The sequence below is a fragment of the Neoarius graeffei genome, chromosome 14, assembly GCF_027579695.1.
Source record: "Neoarius graeffei isolate fNeoGra1 chromosome 14, fNeoGra1.pri, whole genome shotgun sequence".
NCBI lineage: Eukaryota > Metazoa > Chordata > Actinopteri > Siluriformes > Ariidae > Neoarius > Neoarius graeffei.
This window is the reverse complement of record NC_083582.1, coordinates 52,637,405-52,656,350: the sequence shown is the minus strand read 5'-3', so window position 1 is coordinate 52,656,350 and position 18,946 is coordinate 52,637,405. Positions and strand designations below refer to the sequence as shown.

Below are 18,946 nucleotides of genomic sequence, written 5' to 3'. Positions count from 1 at the left end.
GAACACAAATGCACAGTCCAAACAGACACATCAGACTTCAGGCAGGATTCAGACAGAAAATGTCATGATTACACACAGATATACAGATAAGAGACAAAAACAAATAAAGCATATTGTAACAGAAAATACTGGCAAGGCAACAGTGTGTGCTGCCTTTTAGAGCGCTATTAATTCATTAAACCATATCATACCACTATAAAGTAATGAGCAGAGTCTAAAAATCTCTCTGCTCACAATTTAAAGCCGGGTAAATATTCTTTCAGTAGTTATTTTCAGAATAACAATGCACTACATACATTTAATACAAGAGTGCTCTGAGAGCACAATTTCCCCCTGCTGGCAACTATGCCATAACTCTGGTAAAAAGCGACTGAACTGAACAAAATTGCAATATGTGTATTACCGACATATAACAAAGAATCCTGTCAAGTTTCGGGAATTTCCTCCAAACATTGTGAGAGGAGCTGATTTCAGAAGATCAGTACCCATCCCGGGACGTACAGACAGACATCGCCACGACATAATCCGTCTTTGGGCCTTTCGGCCAGCGGGGGATAAAAATTGTGAGGGAAGTTGATTTCAGAAAGCAAGCACACCTTGATGAAATTGCCAAAGTACAAGTTTGTTAATAATCAAGGGCATAACTCTGGTAAAATCTGCCCAAATTAAACGAAATTTCAATATGCGTATAACTGTCATATAACAAAGCCTTTTGCCAAGTTTGGTGAAATTCCTCCACAAATTGTGAGAGGAGGTGATTTCAGAAGAACGTACACCCTCATGAAATTGTCAAAGTATAAGTTATTTAATCAAGGGTCAAAACTCTGGCAAAATTTTCACAAACGAAATTAAATCGTAATATGCGTATTACTGTCATATACAGTAACAAGGCCTTTTGCCAAGCTTCGAGAAATTTGTCCAAAAATTGTGAGAGGAGTTGATGTCAGAAGGCAAGCACACCTTCATGAAATTGTGAAAGTGCAAGGTTGTTAATCAAGGGCCACAACTCTGGTAAAATGTGACTAATTGAACGAAATTACAATATGTGTAGTACTGATATACAACAATGCCTTTTACCAAGTTTGCTGAAATTCCTCCCAAAATTGTGAGAGGAGGTAATTTCAGAAGGAAAACACACTCTCATGAAATTGTCAAATTATAATTTTGTTAATCAAGGGCTGTAACTCTGGTAAAATGTGACCCAATTTAACGAAATTACAATATGCATATTACCGACATATAACAAAGAATCCTGCCAAGTTTTGTTTAATTTCTCCAAAAATTGTGAGAGGAGTTGATGTCAGGAGGTGAGCACCATTCCCAGGATGGATGGATGGACGGACGGACAGACAGACACCACCACCACGACATAATCCCCCTTTGGGCCTTTCGGCCAGCGGGGGATTATAAAGTGATATGCATGCTAATGTGTCCATCAACTAAAGGCAAGAAAAAAACCAAACCAGTATCTATCACATCTATAAAGAAGAGATGTATTTGCATAAAAGAGAAAGAAGAGGGAAGACAGAAGGGTCTGTTTTGTTACAATGACTAACTCCGGCAAACTGTCCAGGAAATGTATACTGTTGACAAAGAGAAAACATTCAGCTGACAGTGCACAGTAGTAAACGCTCTGGAATTAAGATGGACCTCCAAACAGGAAACTGAGGTATGCGTATCTCTGGAAAACAGGACAACAGCTGTTTTCAAATAAAAAAGGGCATATTTCTTTTTGGTTGCAATTCTACTGTCCTTAGCCAGGCTGTTCACCAATTGTGAACAAACAAAAAAGATGCAGCATGTACCGTATAACTAGCCCTTATAACAGGGGTGGGCAATTATTTTTTCCATGGGGCCACATGAGAAACAGAAAATTTTGTGGCGGGCCGGACCAAAAGGCTGAACTAAATTCTGCATAATATTAATTGTACTTCTTTATATAAAGCAGCAAATAACATTGTTTTTACAAGCTGCTAAGACTGGTAAGAGTATGGAAAAAACGAGGTTGCCTTACAAAAAATGTCATTTATTCAATCAAATTTCCCAAAACAATGGTTAACAAAATGTGAACATTTGTATCATTTTTTTTCAGTCACATTCACCCCAAAACACAATAAAGACATCACAATATTGTCTTTCTACTCCAAATATCAAGCAATATTATCATATTATAATAATGATGCCCACATTTGTAGTCTAATCACCTCATTTGGTGTTTTTCAGTTTTTTATTTGTTCAGTGAGAGAAATCTAGTCTCTGTTGGTCTTTAACGAGTGCATCAAAGTCAGGTTGAATGTCTGAGGTGGAGATGCGAAGCACAGCTGACAGATGATCATCAGTCGATTCGGTGTAGGAATTAGATCTTTTTTTTTTTATTAAATTCAAACAAACAGAATTATTTTATATTACAACATAAAATCACACCTCCTCTGAAAATATAATCTAAAAAGAAAACTTATCTTAACTTATATACAATATATGTAAAATGGAAAAAAAACGAGGGGTTTATGAAAGGATAACTTCTGCTATGAATGTGTACAGTATATTTGCATGGGGATTGTTTATATATTTCAGACATTTTTGTAACAAGGACAATTCATTCTTAAGAGCAGGCCATGAAGGGGGGGATTTGGCATATCGACACTTGTGTATGTAATATTTTGTAAAAATAATGAGATTATTCACCAAAAAGTAGGAATCAGATCTACAGATCGGCTCGGGCTGCGGCGCCTGCTGGTGACGTCACACTATGTGACTGGCTGGACCGTTTGAAGGATGACGTACAAGTTTGTGGTTGGTCTGGACAAATTACAGAAGTAGTTATCGCGGGATTAGGTTTCGTGGGATTTCATGTCATGTTCATGTCGCGTGCATTGCGTTTTTGTTGAACACAACTTCAAAATAAAAGCAATGCACATTCAGTCCATGCATGAGGTAAAATTAGAAAATACGTTTATTTTGTAATTTCTAATTAACCTTACGCGGGCCGGTCAGAATGAACCAAAGGGCCGGATGCAGCCCGCGGGCCGTAAAATGCCCAGGTCTGCCTTATAATGACCAACATAAGAGCTCAAAACTAAAAGGTAGTGAAGTTACCCTGAAAATAGGCTAGGGTTCATAGGGTTAAACTGAGCATGCAATCAGGTCAAATTTCTCACCAGCCAGCGGCCATTGTTGGAAGGGTGGTAGAAGGAGGCGATGCTGTTGAAGAGGCCATCAAGCTGCTTCTGGGCTTGGTTCTGAACACCTCCCTAATACAAGAGGGCAAAATGAAAGGAAGAAATGTTAATGTAAAAATATAATACAAAAATACTTCTCTCTCAAAACACAGACAACAGAGAGAAAACAGCTGGCCAACAGTCTGAACAATGAAACCCTGTGACTAACCAGCATGGCAGAGATCCAGAGAACAACATGGCCAATGTCATAAGAGTTGGTGAGGTACTTAGGAACCACCATCTGACTTGTTCCTACAGGCAAGTTGAAGCTTCGCAAAATTCTGGTGAAAATCTGACCACAAAACACAAAGCATTAGAACAAACACATACTCACAATAATACAGCAAGTCTTAAAATGTAATTGGATTTCATCTGAATTCACTTTAATACCTTGGGGATATAAGGGTCCCAGTTTATGTAGCCAATGTTGTCACTGGCCAACCGGGCAAAAAGGTTCACAAGATTCTTATGCATGGAAAAATAAAATAAAATACATGAGTCAGTGTTGAAATTAACTTGCCGTTTTAAAACAATAGCTCAAATTCAAATACTCACCCCCTCCCAGCTAGGTAGATTTTGTACTGAGACCCAAAGACCCATCAGTTCATCAAACCATAACCTGAAAGCACAAAAATATAAAAAAAGTGTTCCATTGCTTACTTGTTTTCTGGTATAAATTAGATTAGTAATTTGTGTTGGGATCAGTATGGCTATATAAATACCAGCATTTTCCTATGGTTGGCAAATTTAGGTACTTGTGTATCAAGGTAGAGCACACAAATTCAATACGGAAGACACATGGGTAATTCCGCCCCAAATCACCAGATTTAGAAAAATGTTCGCCACTGACCATCTCAGATTTGCTTCATACTTTCTGGAAATGTTGTCAGTGTGCCCAATAAATGGTGTACAAAATTTTAGGCTTGTACCTTCATTAGTTTCTGAGATATAGGAGCTTTAAAAAAGGGGCGTGGCCCCAATTTCACTGTTGAAACGTGTGCTACAGAAAACAGACCTAACTTCCATAAGTCATTACTTTTAAACTATTCATATAAGATACATGAAATTTTCAAGGATTGTTCTTCAATGCTAGATGCCTTTAAATATTAAAATAGAAAGTTCACAGTTCAATATTTGCCAAGTTATAGCTTGCTGAAAATCATAAAAAAATGTCTTCTATCGTGCTTTGGAGCAACTTTGACCCTCCATATCTCCACATTAAAGCACACCAGATCTTTCAAATGTTCTTATTGATTACTCATATTATAGTACTCTTTAGGCAACTAGGAATGTGTTTAAAAGAAATCAAACTTTCTGATTTATTAGGCTTTAAAAATTAAAAAAACATTTTGCGCCTATAATTCAAATGCATATTACAAATGTATGACAAGGTTTACCATAAAAACAATTATACCACTGGAAAGAGCTTGTTTTGATTAGCAAATGCACAAAATATTAAGTTGGTACCCTAAACCAAACTATAAATATTAAGGTATCAAGTACGGCATGTTTTACGATAGACGGAAATGCTGTTTTATTGAAACTGAAAAAGTAGACAAACTAGCAGAACATCATTTCATTGCCAAACACCAGAGTGGATATTTGAAGAATTTGAAGGAAAATCTGTCAGAGGATGAATGTATTATGCTTTTGGATTTTGCTGAAAACTATTCATTCTGTGTACAGGACTCTGCCCAGGGATACCACTGGGACAACAGCCAATGCACTCTTCATCCATTTGCAGTGTACATTAGAACAAAGAATGAAGATGGTACAAAAGTAACGAAATGCATCTCTATCTGCATAAGTGACTGCCTTAAGCATGATACAGTGGCCGTGCATGCATTCTTAAAAAAGATTTTACCATATGTATGCCATTTACATCCCCAGCTGAAAAAGGTCATTTACTTCAGTGACGGATCAGTAGCCCAATACAAAAACTATAAAAATTTCACAAATTTAATAAAGCATGCAGACGATTTTGGCAGAATGGCATTTCTTTGTCACTTCTCACGGTAAATCACCCTGTGATAGTATTGGACGCACTGTAAAGCGGTCAGCAGCTCAAGCTAGCTTACAGGCAGTCACGAGTGATCACATACTAACCCCATTTGATCTGTTTTTGTGGGCAGAAAAACATATCAAGAACATCCATTTCATCTGGGTTGGTACAGGGGAAGTTATGGAGAATGGAAAAGCATTGGAGACAAGATTTTCAAGGTCAGCTACTATTCCTGGAACAAGAGACAACCACTCATTCGTTCCAATCATGTCCAACCAGCTGCAGGTCGGCAGGGTGTCAGGTGGTCCTAGCTTCATTGTGGATATGAGTGGGAATCGGCTACAAGTAATGCATAAAACCCCTGTTAAATCAGCAGTCTCTCTGGCAGATACAATTCCTGGTTGTGTGTTGTATGTTTGTATGACAGACAGTGGTGGATAGGCAACATTCGTGCATTATCAGAGGAGGAACAAGATGTACAAGTAACATTTATGCATCCTCATGGTCCCTCTCAGACTTACAGCTGGCCCAGGAAAGAGGATAACTGTTGGGTCCCTCTGGTGCATGTCATAAAAATCATTGATGCCCCACTTACATCAACTGGCAGGCAGTATAAACTTCCATCTGATGTGGAAAAGCAAATCAATACACTGTTTAAGCTCTTCAAATAAAGTATTTTTAAGGTTATTTTTCCTACACTGTAGGTTTGTAACTGTATTGTAATATGCCTTAAAAAAGCATTTCCGTCTATCGTAAAACATGCCGTACTTGATACCTTAATATTTATAGTTTGGTTTAGGGTACCAACTTCATATTTTGTGCATTTGCTAATCAGAACAAGCTCTTTCCAGTGGTATAATTGTTTTTATGGTAGACCTTGTCATACATTTGCAATATGCATTTGAATTATAGGTGCAATTTTTTTAAGCCTAATAAATCAGAAAGTTTGATTTCTTTTGAACACATACATAGTTGCCTAAAGAGTACTATAACATGAGTAAAAATAAATAAGAACATTTGAAAGATCTGGTGTGCTTTAATGTGGAGATATGGGGGGTCAAATTTGCTCCAAAGCACGATAGAAGACATTTTTTATGATTTTCAGCAAGCCATAACTTGGCAAATATTGAACTGTGAACTTTCTATTATAGTATTTAAAGGCGTCTGGCACTGAAGAACAATCCTTGAAAATTTCATGTATCTTGCATGAATAGTTTAAAAGTAATGACTTATGGAAGTTAGGGCCGTTTTCTGTAGCACGCGTTTTAACAGTGAAATTGGGGCCACGCCCCCTTTTTAAAGCCCCTATATCTCAGAAACTAATGAAGGTACAAGCCTAAAATTTTGTACACCATTTATTGGGCACACTGACAATATTTCCAGAAAGTATGAAGCAAATCTGAGATGGTCAGTGGCGAGGCCTCTGGTGATTTCACATGGACTGACCCACATTTAAAATCCAGCATGTTATTCAGTTTCAAACAAGCTATTTTAATAAAATACTATCTACAGGGCTGTGAAATGGAAAAAGTAAAATCTGAGGAAAAAAATGCAGGGGGTGAAGCTGAGGGTATGGAGTCCACATGGCCCCAGAAACCAAGTAAATCCTGCATCAAACAGAACAATCTCCTGAAAGAGAAAATTGCTCCCAAAATGTGCATATTTTAATTATAGCTTTGTTTTGACATTAAAACTATCCATCAGTATTTTTCATAATACTGAAAAAACAGAACATGACTTGAAATAATTTTTCTTACTTATAAACCAACATATGCATTAATTAAGAACAGTTTAGGTACATGAATTAAATGAAGATTGAAAATACTGATAGGCATTTCAAGAACCATAGTAAAACCATTTACAAAGTTTATAAAATCAAGTAAAAATATTTAGTAAAAAGTATCATGCATGATCAACAGACAAATATGAAAGCAAGATATACAGTAAATACCTGGTAATCTGTAATCTGACAGCTTTAATTTCACCAGTTCTGCGTGTTTCTTTCCCTGCACATGATCAACCAAGCGAGTTCTTCCTCCCGATCCGTATTTTACATCCTGATGGTATAACGTGCAGTACGCCTTGCCTGGTTCCTTGATCTTTCAGATGTGTTTATAAAGATATTCATTTCCGACTTTAAATTCCAGCCACTGCCAATTCCACGGATTCTTGATACTGTTTTCCTTGTCTACTTTTTTCACATTGTCATTATCACCATCCTCCCTCTATACAATGTCTCTCCGCGACACAGACATACCGAAAAAATCTTTTATCATCACTTAATCGCAAGCTATATTGTCAACATGTGTTTGAAAAGAGTAACCCAAAAATGGCAAGAAAGAAATGGCGCTGTCTATGTATACAGTCTACGATGTCGTATACATAACTTGTACGATGTCGTAAAATACAGAGACACCTGATGTTAGATCCCCCCCCCATATCCAGTAAACAATGTACTTGTCAGCGAGTACAGTACCCAACCATTAGCAGAGTACCCCCACCCCCTACATTTTTTTTTGCAAAAATACACGATTTACAAAAATGGTATTTTTGCGATCAAATCCGCGGAATTCTGCAAATTTTTCACAGCCCTGTATCTAACATAATTAAAAGCAGTGGGTATGGAACAATAAGAAGTCAATTTCCCAGAAGTCTATAAGCTGAGAAATCTACGGTTATTATAGCAGCAACATTTGCTTGCCTTATTTTCTAGACCATTAAATGAACATGCATTTCCATCAGTCTCAGGAAAGGACTAAGAGACTATAAAGGACTGTTACTTGAAGCCTTTGTGGTGCCGCTCTGGAGGCATGATGGTGGGGAGGAATAGCTCAAAGTAGCTGATGGCTTTCTGCATAGTGACATCAAACGGACACAGTAGTGGGCGCCACTCATCTAACATCTCTTGCGTGGCTGACACAGGGAAATACCTACATACACAAAGCATGCAAACTACATATAAATATACACATTTGTGCACACAAACACATGCCAAAACATTTCTTATACTAGGTTTTACAGTACAGTCCCTGACAAGAGTCTTGTCAATTATCCATTTTGTAGAAACAACAGTTTATAACCTGACTTTTAATTAATCCATTGGTTTTAGAAATGGCTCATATGAAAGCTAAAACCCTCCCAAATTATGTTTAATATACTGATATAAATTTGCTTCACTGAAGAAAGATTGATCATTTAATGAACACAGAAAGGTCAAATTTTGGCAAGACAAAAGTTTTGCCACCTACAAAGAGTAATGTGAAAATTGAACAAATAATTTACTTCAAATGCAAAAATATGTTGCATAACATCAGTGAATTAAGTAGTGGTGCTGTGAGATCCATATTTAATATCTTGTATGACTTCCATGAGCTTGAAGGACTGCATCCATGTGGTTCGACAATGATTCATATAATTTATTGATGAAGTCATCAGGAATAGCAAAGAAAGCAGTCTTACATGCCTCCCAGAGTTCATCAAGATTCTTTGGTTTCGTCTTCCATGCTTCCTCTTTCATTCTACCCCAGACATGCTCAATGATGTTCATGTCTGGTGACTGGGCTGGCCAGTCCTGGAGCACCTTGATCTTCTTCGCCTTGAGGAACTTTGATGTAGAGTTGGAAGTATGCGATGGAGCACCATCCTGCTGCAAAATTTTACCCCTTTTATGGTTGGGAATGTAAGAGGTAGCTAATACTTCTTGATATTTTAGGCTATTGATATTGCCTTCCACCCTGCAAATCTCTCGCACACCTCCATACTGGATGTAACCCCAGACCATGATTTTTCCGCCACCAAACTTAACTGTTTTCTGGGTGAATCTCGGATCCATGCGGGCTCCAGTAGGTCTCCTGCAATATTTGCGGTGGCTGTGATGTAATTCAACCGAAGATTCATCTGAGAAATCCACCTTCTGCCACTTTTCCAGCGTCCATCCTTTAAGCAGGCTGTGGGCCTTGGTAAATGCCACACGTTTTCTTAATTGCCTTTTGTTTAGTGCTGGTTTCTGGGCACTGATTCGACCATGGAGGCCATTTCGAGACAGAATTCTACAAACTGTTCTGGTTGACACAGGGACTTGAGGTGACCAGGCCTGGTGGAGCTCTGCTGCAGTGGAAAAGGGGCTGGCCTTGGATTTTCGAGCCAACAAACGGTCCTCCCAAGCAGTTGTCTTGCAGGGTCTGCCGGACCTGGGCTTGTCAAAAACATCTCCAGTCTCTTCAAATCTTTTTCTTTGTACTTGACGCTGAGACACATTGAAGGTGTCAGCCACCTCAGCAGTGGATCTGGTCTTCAGCCTCTTGATAATCAACGCTTTGGTCTCAGGGTGAATCTTAGGCATGTTGTCAGAGGTCAAGTTGCAGTTGATGTGAAGGTCTGGTGTGCTGGGGTTCTTTTTATATACACCCACTAATTGATCGATCAATTATTGATCACAGGTGAGGCTGTAATCTAGGATTGGGTGCATCATATGACAAGGCGACAAGACTTTTGTCTTTGCAAAAACTGACTCAGTGGGCTTTACCAAGCTGTGAACATTAGAATGCTTTTCAGCAGTTTCATTTGGCACCAAAATATTATTTCAAAAGCTGTTGGGATTGAAATTAGCCATTTCTTGTAAAAAAAAAAAATTGATTAGACATATATTTGAAGGGCACTTAAGGTCAACTTGTACCCAAGCGACAAGACTTTTGTCAGGGACTGTAGCTCTTTCAAAACAAAATAGTTGTTGAGAAATATTATACAAGTTAATCCTCAAGCGAGAGCTGTTATCATCTTATAGTAAACACGCTGTACTGGCTCATCCAACAATGACTTAATTACATTACTCTTTCAACAGCAGAAGGAAAATCTGATTACCACATTGTGAACAAGTCAAACATTCGTAGCCTTAAAAGGATAACATTACACTGACAGTTAACAAAGGATTTATAATGTACTCACAATCTGCAACTCTTCACCAACGTCTTCAACACATTCTCCACAGAGCTGCCGAGGGAAAAAGGGAAAGAAGGATGGAGGAAAATTAAGAAAATGCATTAATGTAATATTAGACATGACAGTAAAACCACTGTTAAGAAACGTTACAGTGATAAGGACACAGGATGCAATAGGATTCCGTGCAAAGCAGCAACTGTGGTATTTTGCTGCAGGTCTAATTGAAAGATTCTGAGCCACAACCTTAACTAAAATTTCAAGAAGCATGCGAAAAATTATGAGATTTATTTATATTTCTTTTTTTAAAACTACATATAACTAGGCTCTATAACAAAGGATAAACACCTACTAATCTGATCCTCCACCAACACCGAACCCTAAAATGGCTTTACATTGCTAATTAAACAAAACATTTACTGAATATCATTTTTTTCTAGTAAACTGTTTTGGAGAAGACATAGATCTTTTGCTACTGAGTGAATCATCATACTTCAATAATACAAAAACAGCTTTGTAAATATAGAATTTAATATTGTGTCATATCATGTGATTTAATATATATAGTCAGGATATCCATTCCCAACACACCTCATCCCCCACTCAAAAAAACACCAGCAGGCACACACTGTACACTCATAATGCCAAGACGACAAGATGGAAGGGTTTAAAATAGAATGCTTACTGATACTAGACACCAAAAATAAAACCGGCAAAACAAATGTGACCTTTTCCAAAGGGAGAACAAGTAATGTCACTTTATTTTACCAAGCAAGAATTTAATAAGCATTTGAGGAAAACACATCAGCACTGATTGAAGTTCCATTACCACACTTGCCCAGAAGGATTAGTGAGCATACACCCAAATGGCTTTTTTAACCAGAGGACTATTCAGATTGAATTAATGAGCAGAAAACAGCCGTGAGATACCAGAGACAGGAATTACAACCCCAATTCCAAAAAGTTGGGACACTGTGTAAAACATAAATAATAAAAACAGAATGTGAATATCTGCAAATCATGGAAACCCTATATTTCATTGAAAATATTACAAAGGCGACATATCAAATGTTGAAATTGTTGTTGCAACAGAAGACTGAAAAAGTTGTGTAATGCTAAAAAAAACAAACAAAACTAATTTGTTTAATTGGCAACAGGTCAGTAACATCTCATCTCATTATCTCTAGCCGCTTTATCCTGTTCTACAGGGTCGCAGGCAAGCTGGAGCCTATCCCAGCTGACTACGGGCGAAAGGCGGGGTACACCCTGGACAAGTCGCCAGGTCATCACAGGGCTGACACATAGACACAGACAACTATTCACACTCACATTCACACCTACGGTCAATTTAGAGTCACCAGTTAGCCTAACCTGCATGTCTTTGGACTGTGGGGGAAACCGGAGCACCCGGAGGAAACCCACGCGGACACGGGGAGAACATGCAAACTCCACACAGAAAGGCCCTCACCGGCCACGGGGCTCGAACCCGGACCTTCTTGCTGTGAGGCGACAGCACTAACCACTACACCACCGTGCCGCCCATGGTCAGTAACATGACTGGGTATAAAAAGAGCATCCCAGAGAGGCGGAGTCTCCTAAAAGTTAAGATGGGTAGATGTTCACTGCTCTGTGAAAGACTGAATGGGCAAACAGTGCAACAATTTAAGAATAATGTTCCTCAATGTAAAATAGCAAAGAATTTGGGGATCACATCATCTATGGTACATAATATCATTAAAAGATTCAGAGAATCTGAAGAAATCTCTGTATACAAGAGACAAGGCTGAAAACTGAAAGACTGAAAACTGTGATCTTCAGGCCCTCAGGCGACAGTGACTACGTTTACATGCACATCCAAATCAAGCTGCTGTCGGTAATCGAGCTGAAGGTCCCAGCAGGGTGCCAGAGAAATCCAATCCTACATGCACACAAATGAAATCGGGCTATTGTGTGAAGTGCATTGTGCACCCGAGCCACAGGTGGCGCTACACGCCCCATCGTGTTGGTACACCTCCGGTTGTCGTCATGAAGAAGAGCTATTCAAGAGTGTAAACAAAGTTATCAGTTCCGTATTCTCCATTGCGCGTTTTTCTCCCGTCCATGAATTTTAATATATTCAACTCCTTAAGCTGAATGAGCATGAACTCTGTCTCCTCATTGCTCCAGAAGTGCACGTTTCTGCTTGCCATTTTCTCTTCTCCGTTTGTTCCTCCTGACCTCTTCTGCTGCTCGCTACTACTGTTGTCATGCTGACCGAGGCTATTGTGTTTCCCGCTTGTGGTCTCGTCACTCGTCACTTCCGGAAGGGGCAGTAAGTAGCTCGACTACTAGCTCGATAGGGTATACATGCACTAAGTAGCTCGGCAGAAATCGCATAATCTAGGTCGTGTAGCTCGATTCCGAGAAATCAAGTTCGGTTCAATTTCAGCCGAATTAAGGTGTATACATGGCATTTTGAACTTCGATTTCAGTCGAGCAACGGCAGAAATTCGATTCTCTCTATGTGCATGTAAACGCACTGACTGAATTAAAAGCAGACACGTATCTGTAGTGGAAATCACTGTATGGGCTCAGGAACACTTCAGAAAACCATCATCTGTGAAAACAGTTCATTACTGCATCCGCAAATGCAAGTTAAAATCATATATAAACAATATCCAGAAACACTGCCACCTTCTTTGGGCCCGAGCTGTTTAACGATGGACTGAAGTGAAATGGAAAATTGTCCTGAGGTCTGACAAATCAAAATTAGAAATTCTTTTTAGAAATCATGGACACCACATCCCCCAGGCTAAAGAGGAGAGGGACCATCCGACTTGTTATCAGTGCGCAGTTCAAAAGCCAGCATCTGTGATGGTATGAGGATGCATTAGTGCACATGACATGAGTAGCTTGTACATCTGGGAAGGCATCATTAATACTGAATGATATATACACATTTCAGAGCAATATGCCACCATCCAGACAAAATCTTTTTCAGGAAAGGCCTTCCTTCTTTCAGCAAGACAATGCCAAACTGCTTTCTGCACATATTAAAACCAGGGCTTTGAACCAGAATTTTTTTCCTATTGGTTCGTTCCGAACAGAAACGGAATTTTAACGTTTCCGGTTTGGGGTTCCACCATTAAATAAACGTTCCCGAACCGGTTAGAACAAAAAAATTTCGTTCCCGGAACGGTTAATTACGTTCCCTGTCAGCTGTTTAACAAATGGCTCTAAAATTGTCTCATCCAGCTTAAGCCAAATGTAGGCTAATTCTATTACAACCTTCATTAAATAAGATAAGAAATAATTCAAAACAATTATTTCAAATGTTGGCGATTTGGATTCTCAGTATGTCTTCCCATCTACACAAACAGAAAAAGTGCCAAAAATGAAAGAGAATTCGTTTAGTGTGTTACCAAAGGCTAGTCAGGCCCTATAGAGGGCTACCGCATGACGTCACCGCGCCGCGAGATTTTGTTAGGCGCCATATTGGAAGACCAAGTACACATCTATGCAAGTACATACATACATAAAACAAACTACACCTGAAATGTAGCCAGGGCCGGTTCTGCCCTAATCTGGACCCGGGTGCAACATCGCGCAACCCCCTCCAAAAAAACCCCAAAACACCAGTCTAAATCAGGACAACCATCACATAACTATAACTATAAACATTTTATATCAACTATTTTAACTAAATGGGCTATAATAAATAAGCCTGCAGGCAGCCACGGCGGGCTGCCTCAGAAAACTAACCATTTGTCCTACCTTAAAACTCGTTTTGCATTTTCTGCCTCCTTTTTTGTATTTTCGACCCTGCGTTTATTTTCTTTCCTTTTCTGAAAACCCGATTTGTGTCCAGACATTTTGTTCTGCTACCAACGAACTAACTCGTCTCTCGAGCCCGCGATGATTCCCGTGGGAGGGGCAACAACTGATACATTTTTACAAACAGCCAATAGGGAGGTTGCATCGTTCAGGCTCTTCTTTGCTCAGACACTCGTGGCTTTTTTATTTGTAGGCTACGGAAACTTTGAGGAACGAAATAAAAACCGGTATTAACCGGTTACCATTATTTTTAATAAGCGTTTCTGTTCCGGAACATAAAAAATAATAAAGTTTCTGGTTTCGTTTCTGTTCCATGTGAAATAGAAAAAGTTCCCGGTTTTCGTTTTCGTTCCTTGAACCGGTTCAAAGCCCTGATTAAAACTGCTTGGCTCCGTAGTAAGAGAGTCTGGGTGCTAAACTGGCCTGCCTGCAGTCCAGACCTGTCTCCCATTTAAAACATCTGGTGCATTATGAAGTGCAAAATATGACAAAGGAGACCCCGAGCTGTAGAGCAACTGAAAGTGTGTATCAGGCAAGAATGGGACAACATTTCTCTTTCAAAACAACAGCAATTGGTCTCCTCATATCTCAAACATTTACAGTGTGGTGTTAAAAGTAGCAGTGATGCAACACAGTGGTAAACATGCCCCGTCCCAACCTTTTTGAAACCTGTTTCTGATAAATTCAAAATGAGCATATACGTATTTTTCAAAAAACAATAAAATCTCATTTCAACATTTGATATGTTGCCTTTGTTCCATTTTGAATGAAATATAGGATTTCCATGATTTGCAAATTATCACATTCTGTTTTTATTTACAGTTTACACAGCGTCCCAACTTCTTAGAATTAGGGTTGTATAAGAGACAAGTTTGCTGCAATACCCAAAATGGTTCCAAACAGTGTTAAAGGCTCTTCACATGAACACTTAGTTTGGTTGATCCACATTACGGTTTACTGGGACAATTTTGCTTAATAGGTTTTAAAGTGACATCCTAGTCAGTCCAATTCTGGCCCATTGTTGCATGCGTTATACAGCACTAAAAAGCTGAAGCTTACTTGTATCAGGACTACATGTAATATGATTAAAAAACAACATAAATGTAAACTGTGTTGGAACATTTTTTTCTGAATTTGGTCTAATTTTCAAATGCATGCAAACAGCCCCAGAGGTTCCCATTAAAAATAGAATCCAACATGTAAAAAAAAAACACTGGCTGTGCTTACCGCTTGCGCACAAAATTAAGCATTTTTTGTTTAGGGGAGGCTTCTGCTTGATAACTGAATGTGAAAAAAGGAAAGAGGCATAAGCCAACACTAAACACATCAACAACTGATATGTTACACAGCAATCACCATTTCATGGGACCTTCTAAAAATAGCTGTGTCAGGTGTTATGCTAATTTGATATGACATTAAGAAGAATGTGCTTAAAACGTTCAAAATTAAAATTTAAAATACATCAACAAGCCACCATGTACTGAACAGGGCCTGTGTTTTATATGAAGCATGCACAGCAAAAGCTTTTCCCCATGACTTCATTTTATCCAGCAGATTGACCCACTTAAACAGGCAGCTTGAGCTCTGCCTCCCTTATTCATGTGTAGAACAAACAGAGATATTTATCATGATGTGTAACATCTATAAGGAATTTTCCACAGAGGTAATATTGTTCTGCGGGCATTGGACATCAAGAACCAGAGTGAGGGACATACTTTGGAAACCAGTTGAGACCAAGATGTTCAGTTTTAGAGTAAAGGATCTTCTCATAGAGCTCATACAAAGGCCTCCAAGGCAACTCGAGGTCATCCTGTGAGAGCAGTTCTTTTTTTCTATTTGAAAAGAGAACAGGTTTAGCACTATATTAATATACTCAATGCAGAAAACTAAACATGTGCGGTTATGTTATTATATGTTCTTTACAGTGTTGCAACATGGTGCATTTAGGGTGCATACTTGAGTAAGGTGATGAGGAGTCGAGCAAAGCCCTGCAACATGCTGATTTCCAGCTCAGGAATGGTGACCAGCTCATACAAAAGCTTAATGAAGAGCACATGGTCCTCTTTGCTGAACTTTCTCCCATTAAGACGAAGGTACCTGCCCATGTACAAGAGAAGTTACTGTCAAGGGTCAAAATGACAGAAAGCATAATTCATAAAATCATGCCTTACGCATATAGAATAAACCATCAATCATTAATAGCCCCACCTCTGCCCAAACTACATTCCAATAAAACAGGCCGCAACAAAGTTTATATTGCATATGTATCTGCATATTGAACACGCAATCACTAGTGCACTTTCTCACAAAGCCACTTAGCCATCTTACTTAAAGTGCCATTCCACCATTGGATGTATTCTTTGGCATAAAATACAATATATTTTATGACAACATGACTAGACAGAGAAATCTTTTAGCTTCAAAATGATATATCAAACATAATTTTTTGACAACGACAAGTATATTAATTTTGCGACCAAAGTCACCTACCCTTTTAATTTCCGCGCGGTAGTGAAACATGATGTCATCGGCAGGTTCCCCTTCTTGTGTACCACGTGTCGGTCTATTTTTAGACCAGGAAACCCCCAAAGTGAGAGAGTCATTTCTCCTCGTATATGGGGGCCAAAAAAATTGCGAAAAATTTTGAGTTAATCTTTCAGGTAGCTAGATTTATTGGTATTATCTAGATTTATTGGTATCATTTTTATCGCGTTCTATCCGCCATTGCTGATAATATGTGCCACGTCACAAGTCACGTGGTACACAAGAAGGGGAACCTGCCGATGACATCACGCGCGGAAATTAAAAGGGTAGGTGACTTTGGTCGCAAAATTAATATACTTGTCGTTGTCAAAAAATTATGTTTGATATATCATTTTGAAGCTAAAAGATTTCTCTATCTAGTGATACCATTTATATATGTTGTCAAAATATATTGTATTTTATGCCAAAGAATACATCCAATGGTGGAATGGCACTTTAAACAGGATGTTTATTGGCACTGAGTCTTGGTATAGGAGGAGCAGATATGCTCACAGGGAAGTCAGGCTAAGACAGGTCAGTAAGTTATGAATAAAGAAACAAAACAGCTGATTAGTGGATAATAATCATACAGTAACTACAATTACTTAAACTAGTTTGTAAACTACAGTTTACAAATGATGTAAAACTCTCCACTATCCTGAGAATACATCATAAATATACAGTATAGCCTGAGCAAATCTTTTAAGTTTATTGATTAGCTAAAATTAGAAAGCAATAAAATAAGGCATAGAAAACATGTAGGTAATCTTAAACATGTTGCCATTTTCAAACAAACAAACCCCACAACTGAGGTCCAGTCCAGTCCAGTCTGTAGGAATTAGCTGTAATACATGGAGTATGATGTTACTGGGTATGTGGGGCTGGAAATGGTTAACTTCGATTTGACCATAACTTTCTGAAATAATTTTATTGGTCGCAGACCCCCTTTCCCCATAAGCACAGCTAAATTAAAAAAAAAACCTACAAGATGAGAAATAGTGAGCGCTTAAAGTAGAAACTTTCTCCTGTAACGTTGTGGTGATTTTTCTCTCAATAAAGCTACTGACAAAACCTTATAGCTGTGGAATTAGCTATGACTGGCAGACTCTGTTCGTAAAAACTGAAGCCAATTTCCTGATTAGTTGACTCTAGACAACACGTGAGTTTCAAATACTAAACCAAAATCTGAATTAAAGTTAATTAGGTTACTAAGTTATTACTGCTAGGTGATTTAGCAGATGAGTGACTCAGGAATAGCAGACTTAGCTGACTAGCCGTTTGCTAGCTGACTAACGTTAGCTTGCTAGCCAGTAGCAATCGTTCCCCGCCTCAGACAGAACGAGGCACCGCGGTTATGGTGACATACACCAGCTTTATTGTTGACGACGACGAAGTACTAAGTCCAAGGGCTATTGAAGGACACTTGTATTTCTTGGGCGATATTGTAAGCGGTTTATACTCACGTTGAGAGTTTCCTTGTCCAAAACAAAACTCCGGGCCATAACTCTCTGAGCTGGATAGCGCGACCCAAGTTCCCTTTGATTCTGGACAAAATGTCATTGGATTCGGCGTCTAGTTTCTCTGCATAAGGAAGGAGTTTATTGTAGACAACGTCTTTTTGAGGGACAAAACCTAATGTTTCGGCCTGCTCCTGCTCCTTTTTCATATTACGAGTCCCGAAAATATTCCCTTCTTCTTGTGTGGTTATCTGTATCTTTAATCCTTGTCAAGTTCCGTTGACATATATTTTATTTACAGATCTTGTGTCTCCTCTTGATGTGTCATTAAAAAAACCAAAACCTGCGCTTATTTCGGAGAGAATCACACTTCTTCCACGGGTCAAGCCGTTATTCCTAAGCTTTTCTGATCTGACTCCAGACGTTAGCTTCGGTCATCAACATGTAGTCAGTTTTCACACACTTGTACACACACACACACACACACACACGCGCGAACACACAGTTCACCTCTGCATCTACAGGGCGCCCTCCATCGGGGCCTCTCTCAGAACCAGATTCAGAATCAGGTTTACTGGCCAAGTATGTTGACGCTGTCGTGGAAACTCTCCCAAGCAAAAATAATTCAAAGAGGTTGCAGAAAAGTTCAGACCTTTATTAAATCAGTCAGTCAGTCTGCAGAGTGAACTGATTCCAAGTCTCAAATCATCCATTTTCCACCAATATTTCCAATGCCAGACTGCACTACATAAAGATGCATTCCAGCCTCACCCTCCCAATATGTCCAAGGCCAGACTGCACTGTTCTTAATTCAAGGACAGACTTCCCTGAGCAAACTGAAAATATGCATCCAAACAAGGCTTTATTCTGGTTTAAGGTTATTCTGGTTCAACACATGCTTCAGGGTTCTATAACAATATAATGCTTTGACCAATCTATTTGTAATATCTTTTTTAAAGTAAAATCAACCTCATTAACTCTTTACTGAAAATAAACAT

General features: G+C 38.8%; 1 protein-coding gene across 3 annotated transcripts in view; it reads right to left on the bottom strand.

The window, feature by feature from the left end:
* Positions 1 to 18,434, bottom strand: part of psme4b (proteasome activator subunit 4b) — a 38,944-nt gene extending 20,510 nt beyond the window's left edge. The window contains exons 1-10 of one of the 3 annotated variants that reach the window (XM_060939976.1): positions 17,955 to 18,434; positions 15,925 to 16,065; positions 15,684 to 15,800; positions 15,196 to 15,249; positions 10,165 to 10,209; positions 8,001 to 8,150; positions 3,774 to 3,837; positions 3,609 to 3,683; positions 3,388 to 3,510; positions 3,159 to 3,251 (exon numbers count right to left, since the gene is read on the bottom strand). In XM_060939976.1, the coding sequence (XP_060795959.1) occupies positions 3,159 to 3,251; positions 3,388 to 3,510; positions 3,609 to 3,683; positions 3,774 to 3,837; positions 8,001 to 8,150; positions 10,165 to 10,209; positions 15,196 to 15,249; positions 15,684 to 15,800; positions 15,925 to 16,065; positions 17,955 to 18,157 (1,065 nt within the window). In that variant the 5' untranslated portion in view covers positions 18,158 to 18,434. The remainder of the gene's footprint in view (positions 1 to 3,158; positions 3,252 to 3,387; positions 3,511 to 3,608; positions 3,684 to 3,773; positions 3,838 to 8,000; positions 8,151 to 10,164; positions 10,210 to 15,195; positions 15,250 to 15,683; positions 15,801 to 15,924; positions 16,066 to 17,954) is intronic. The other 2 variants (XM_060939975.1, XM_060939977.1) reach the window with 2 other exon arrangements.
* Between the last annotated feature and the right edge of the window lie 512 nt (positions 18,435 to 18,946).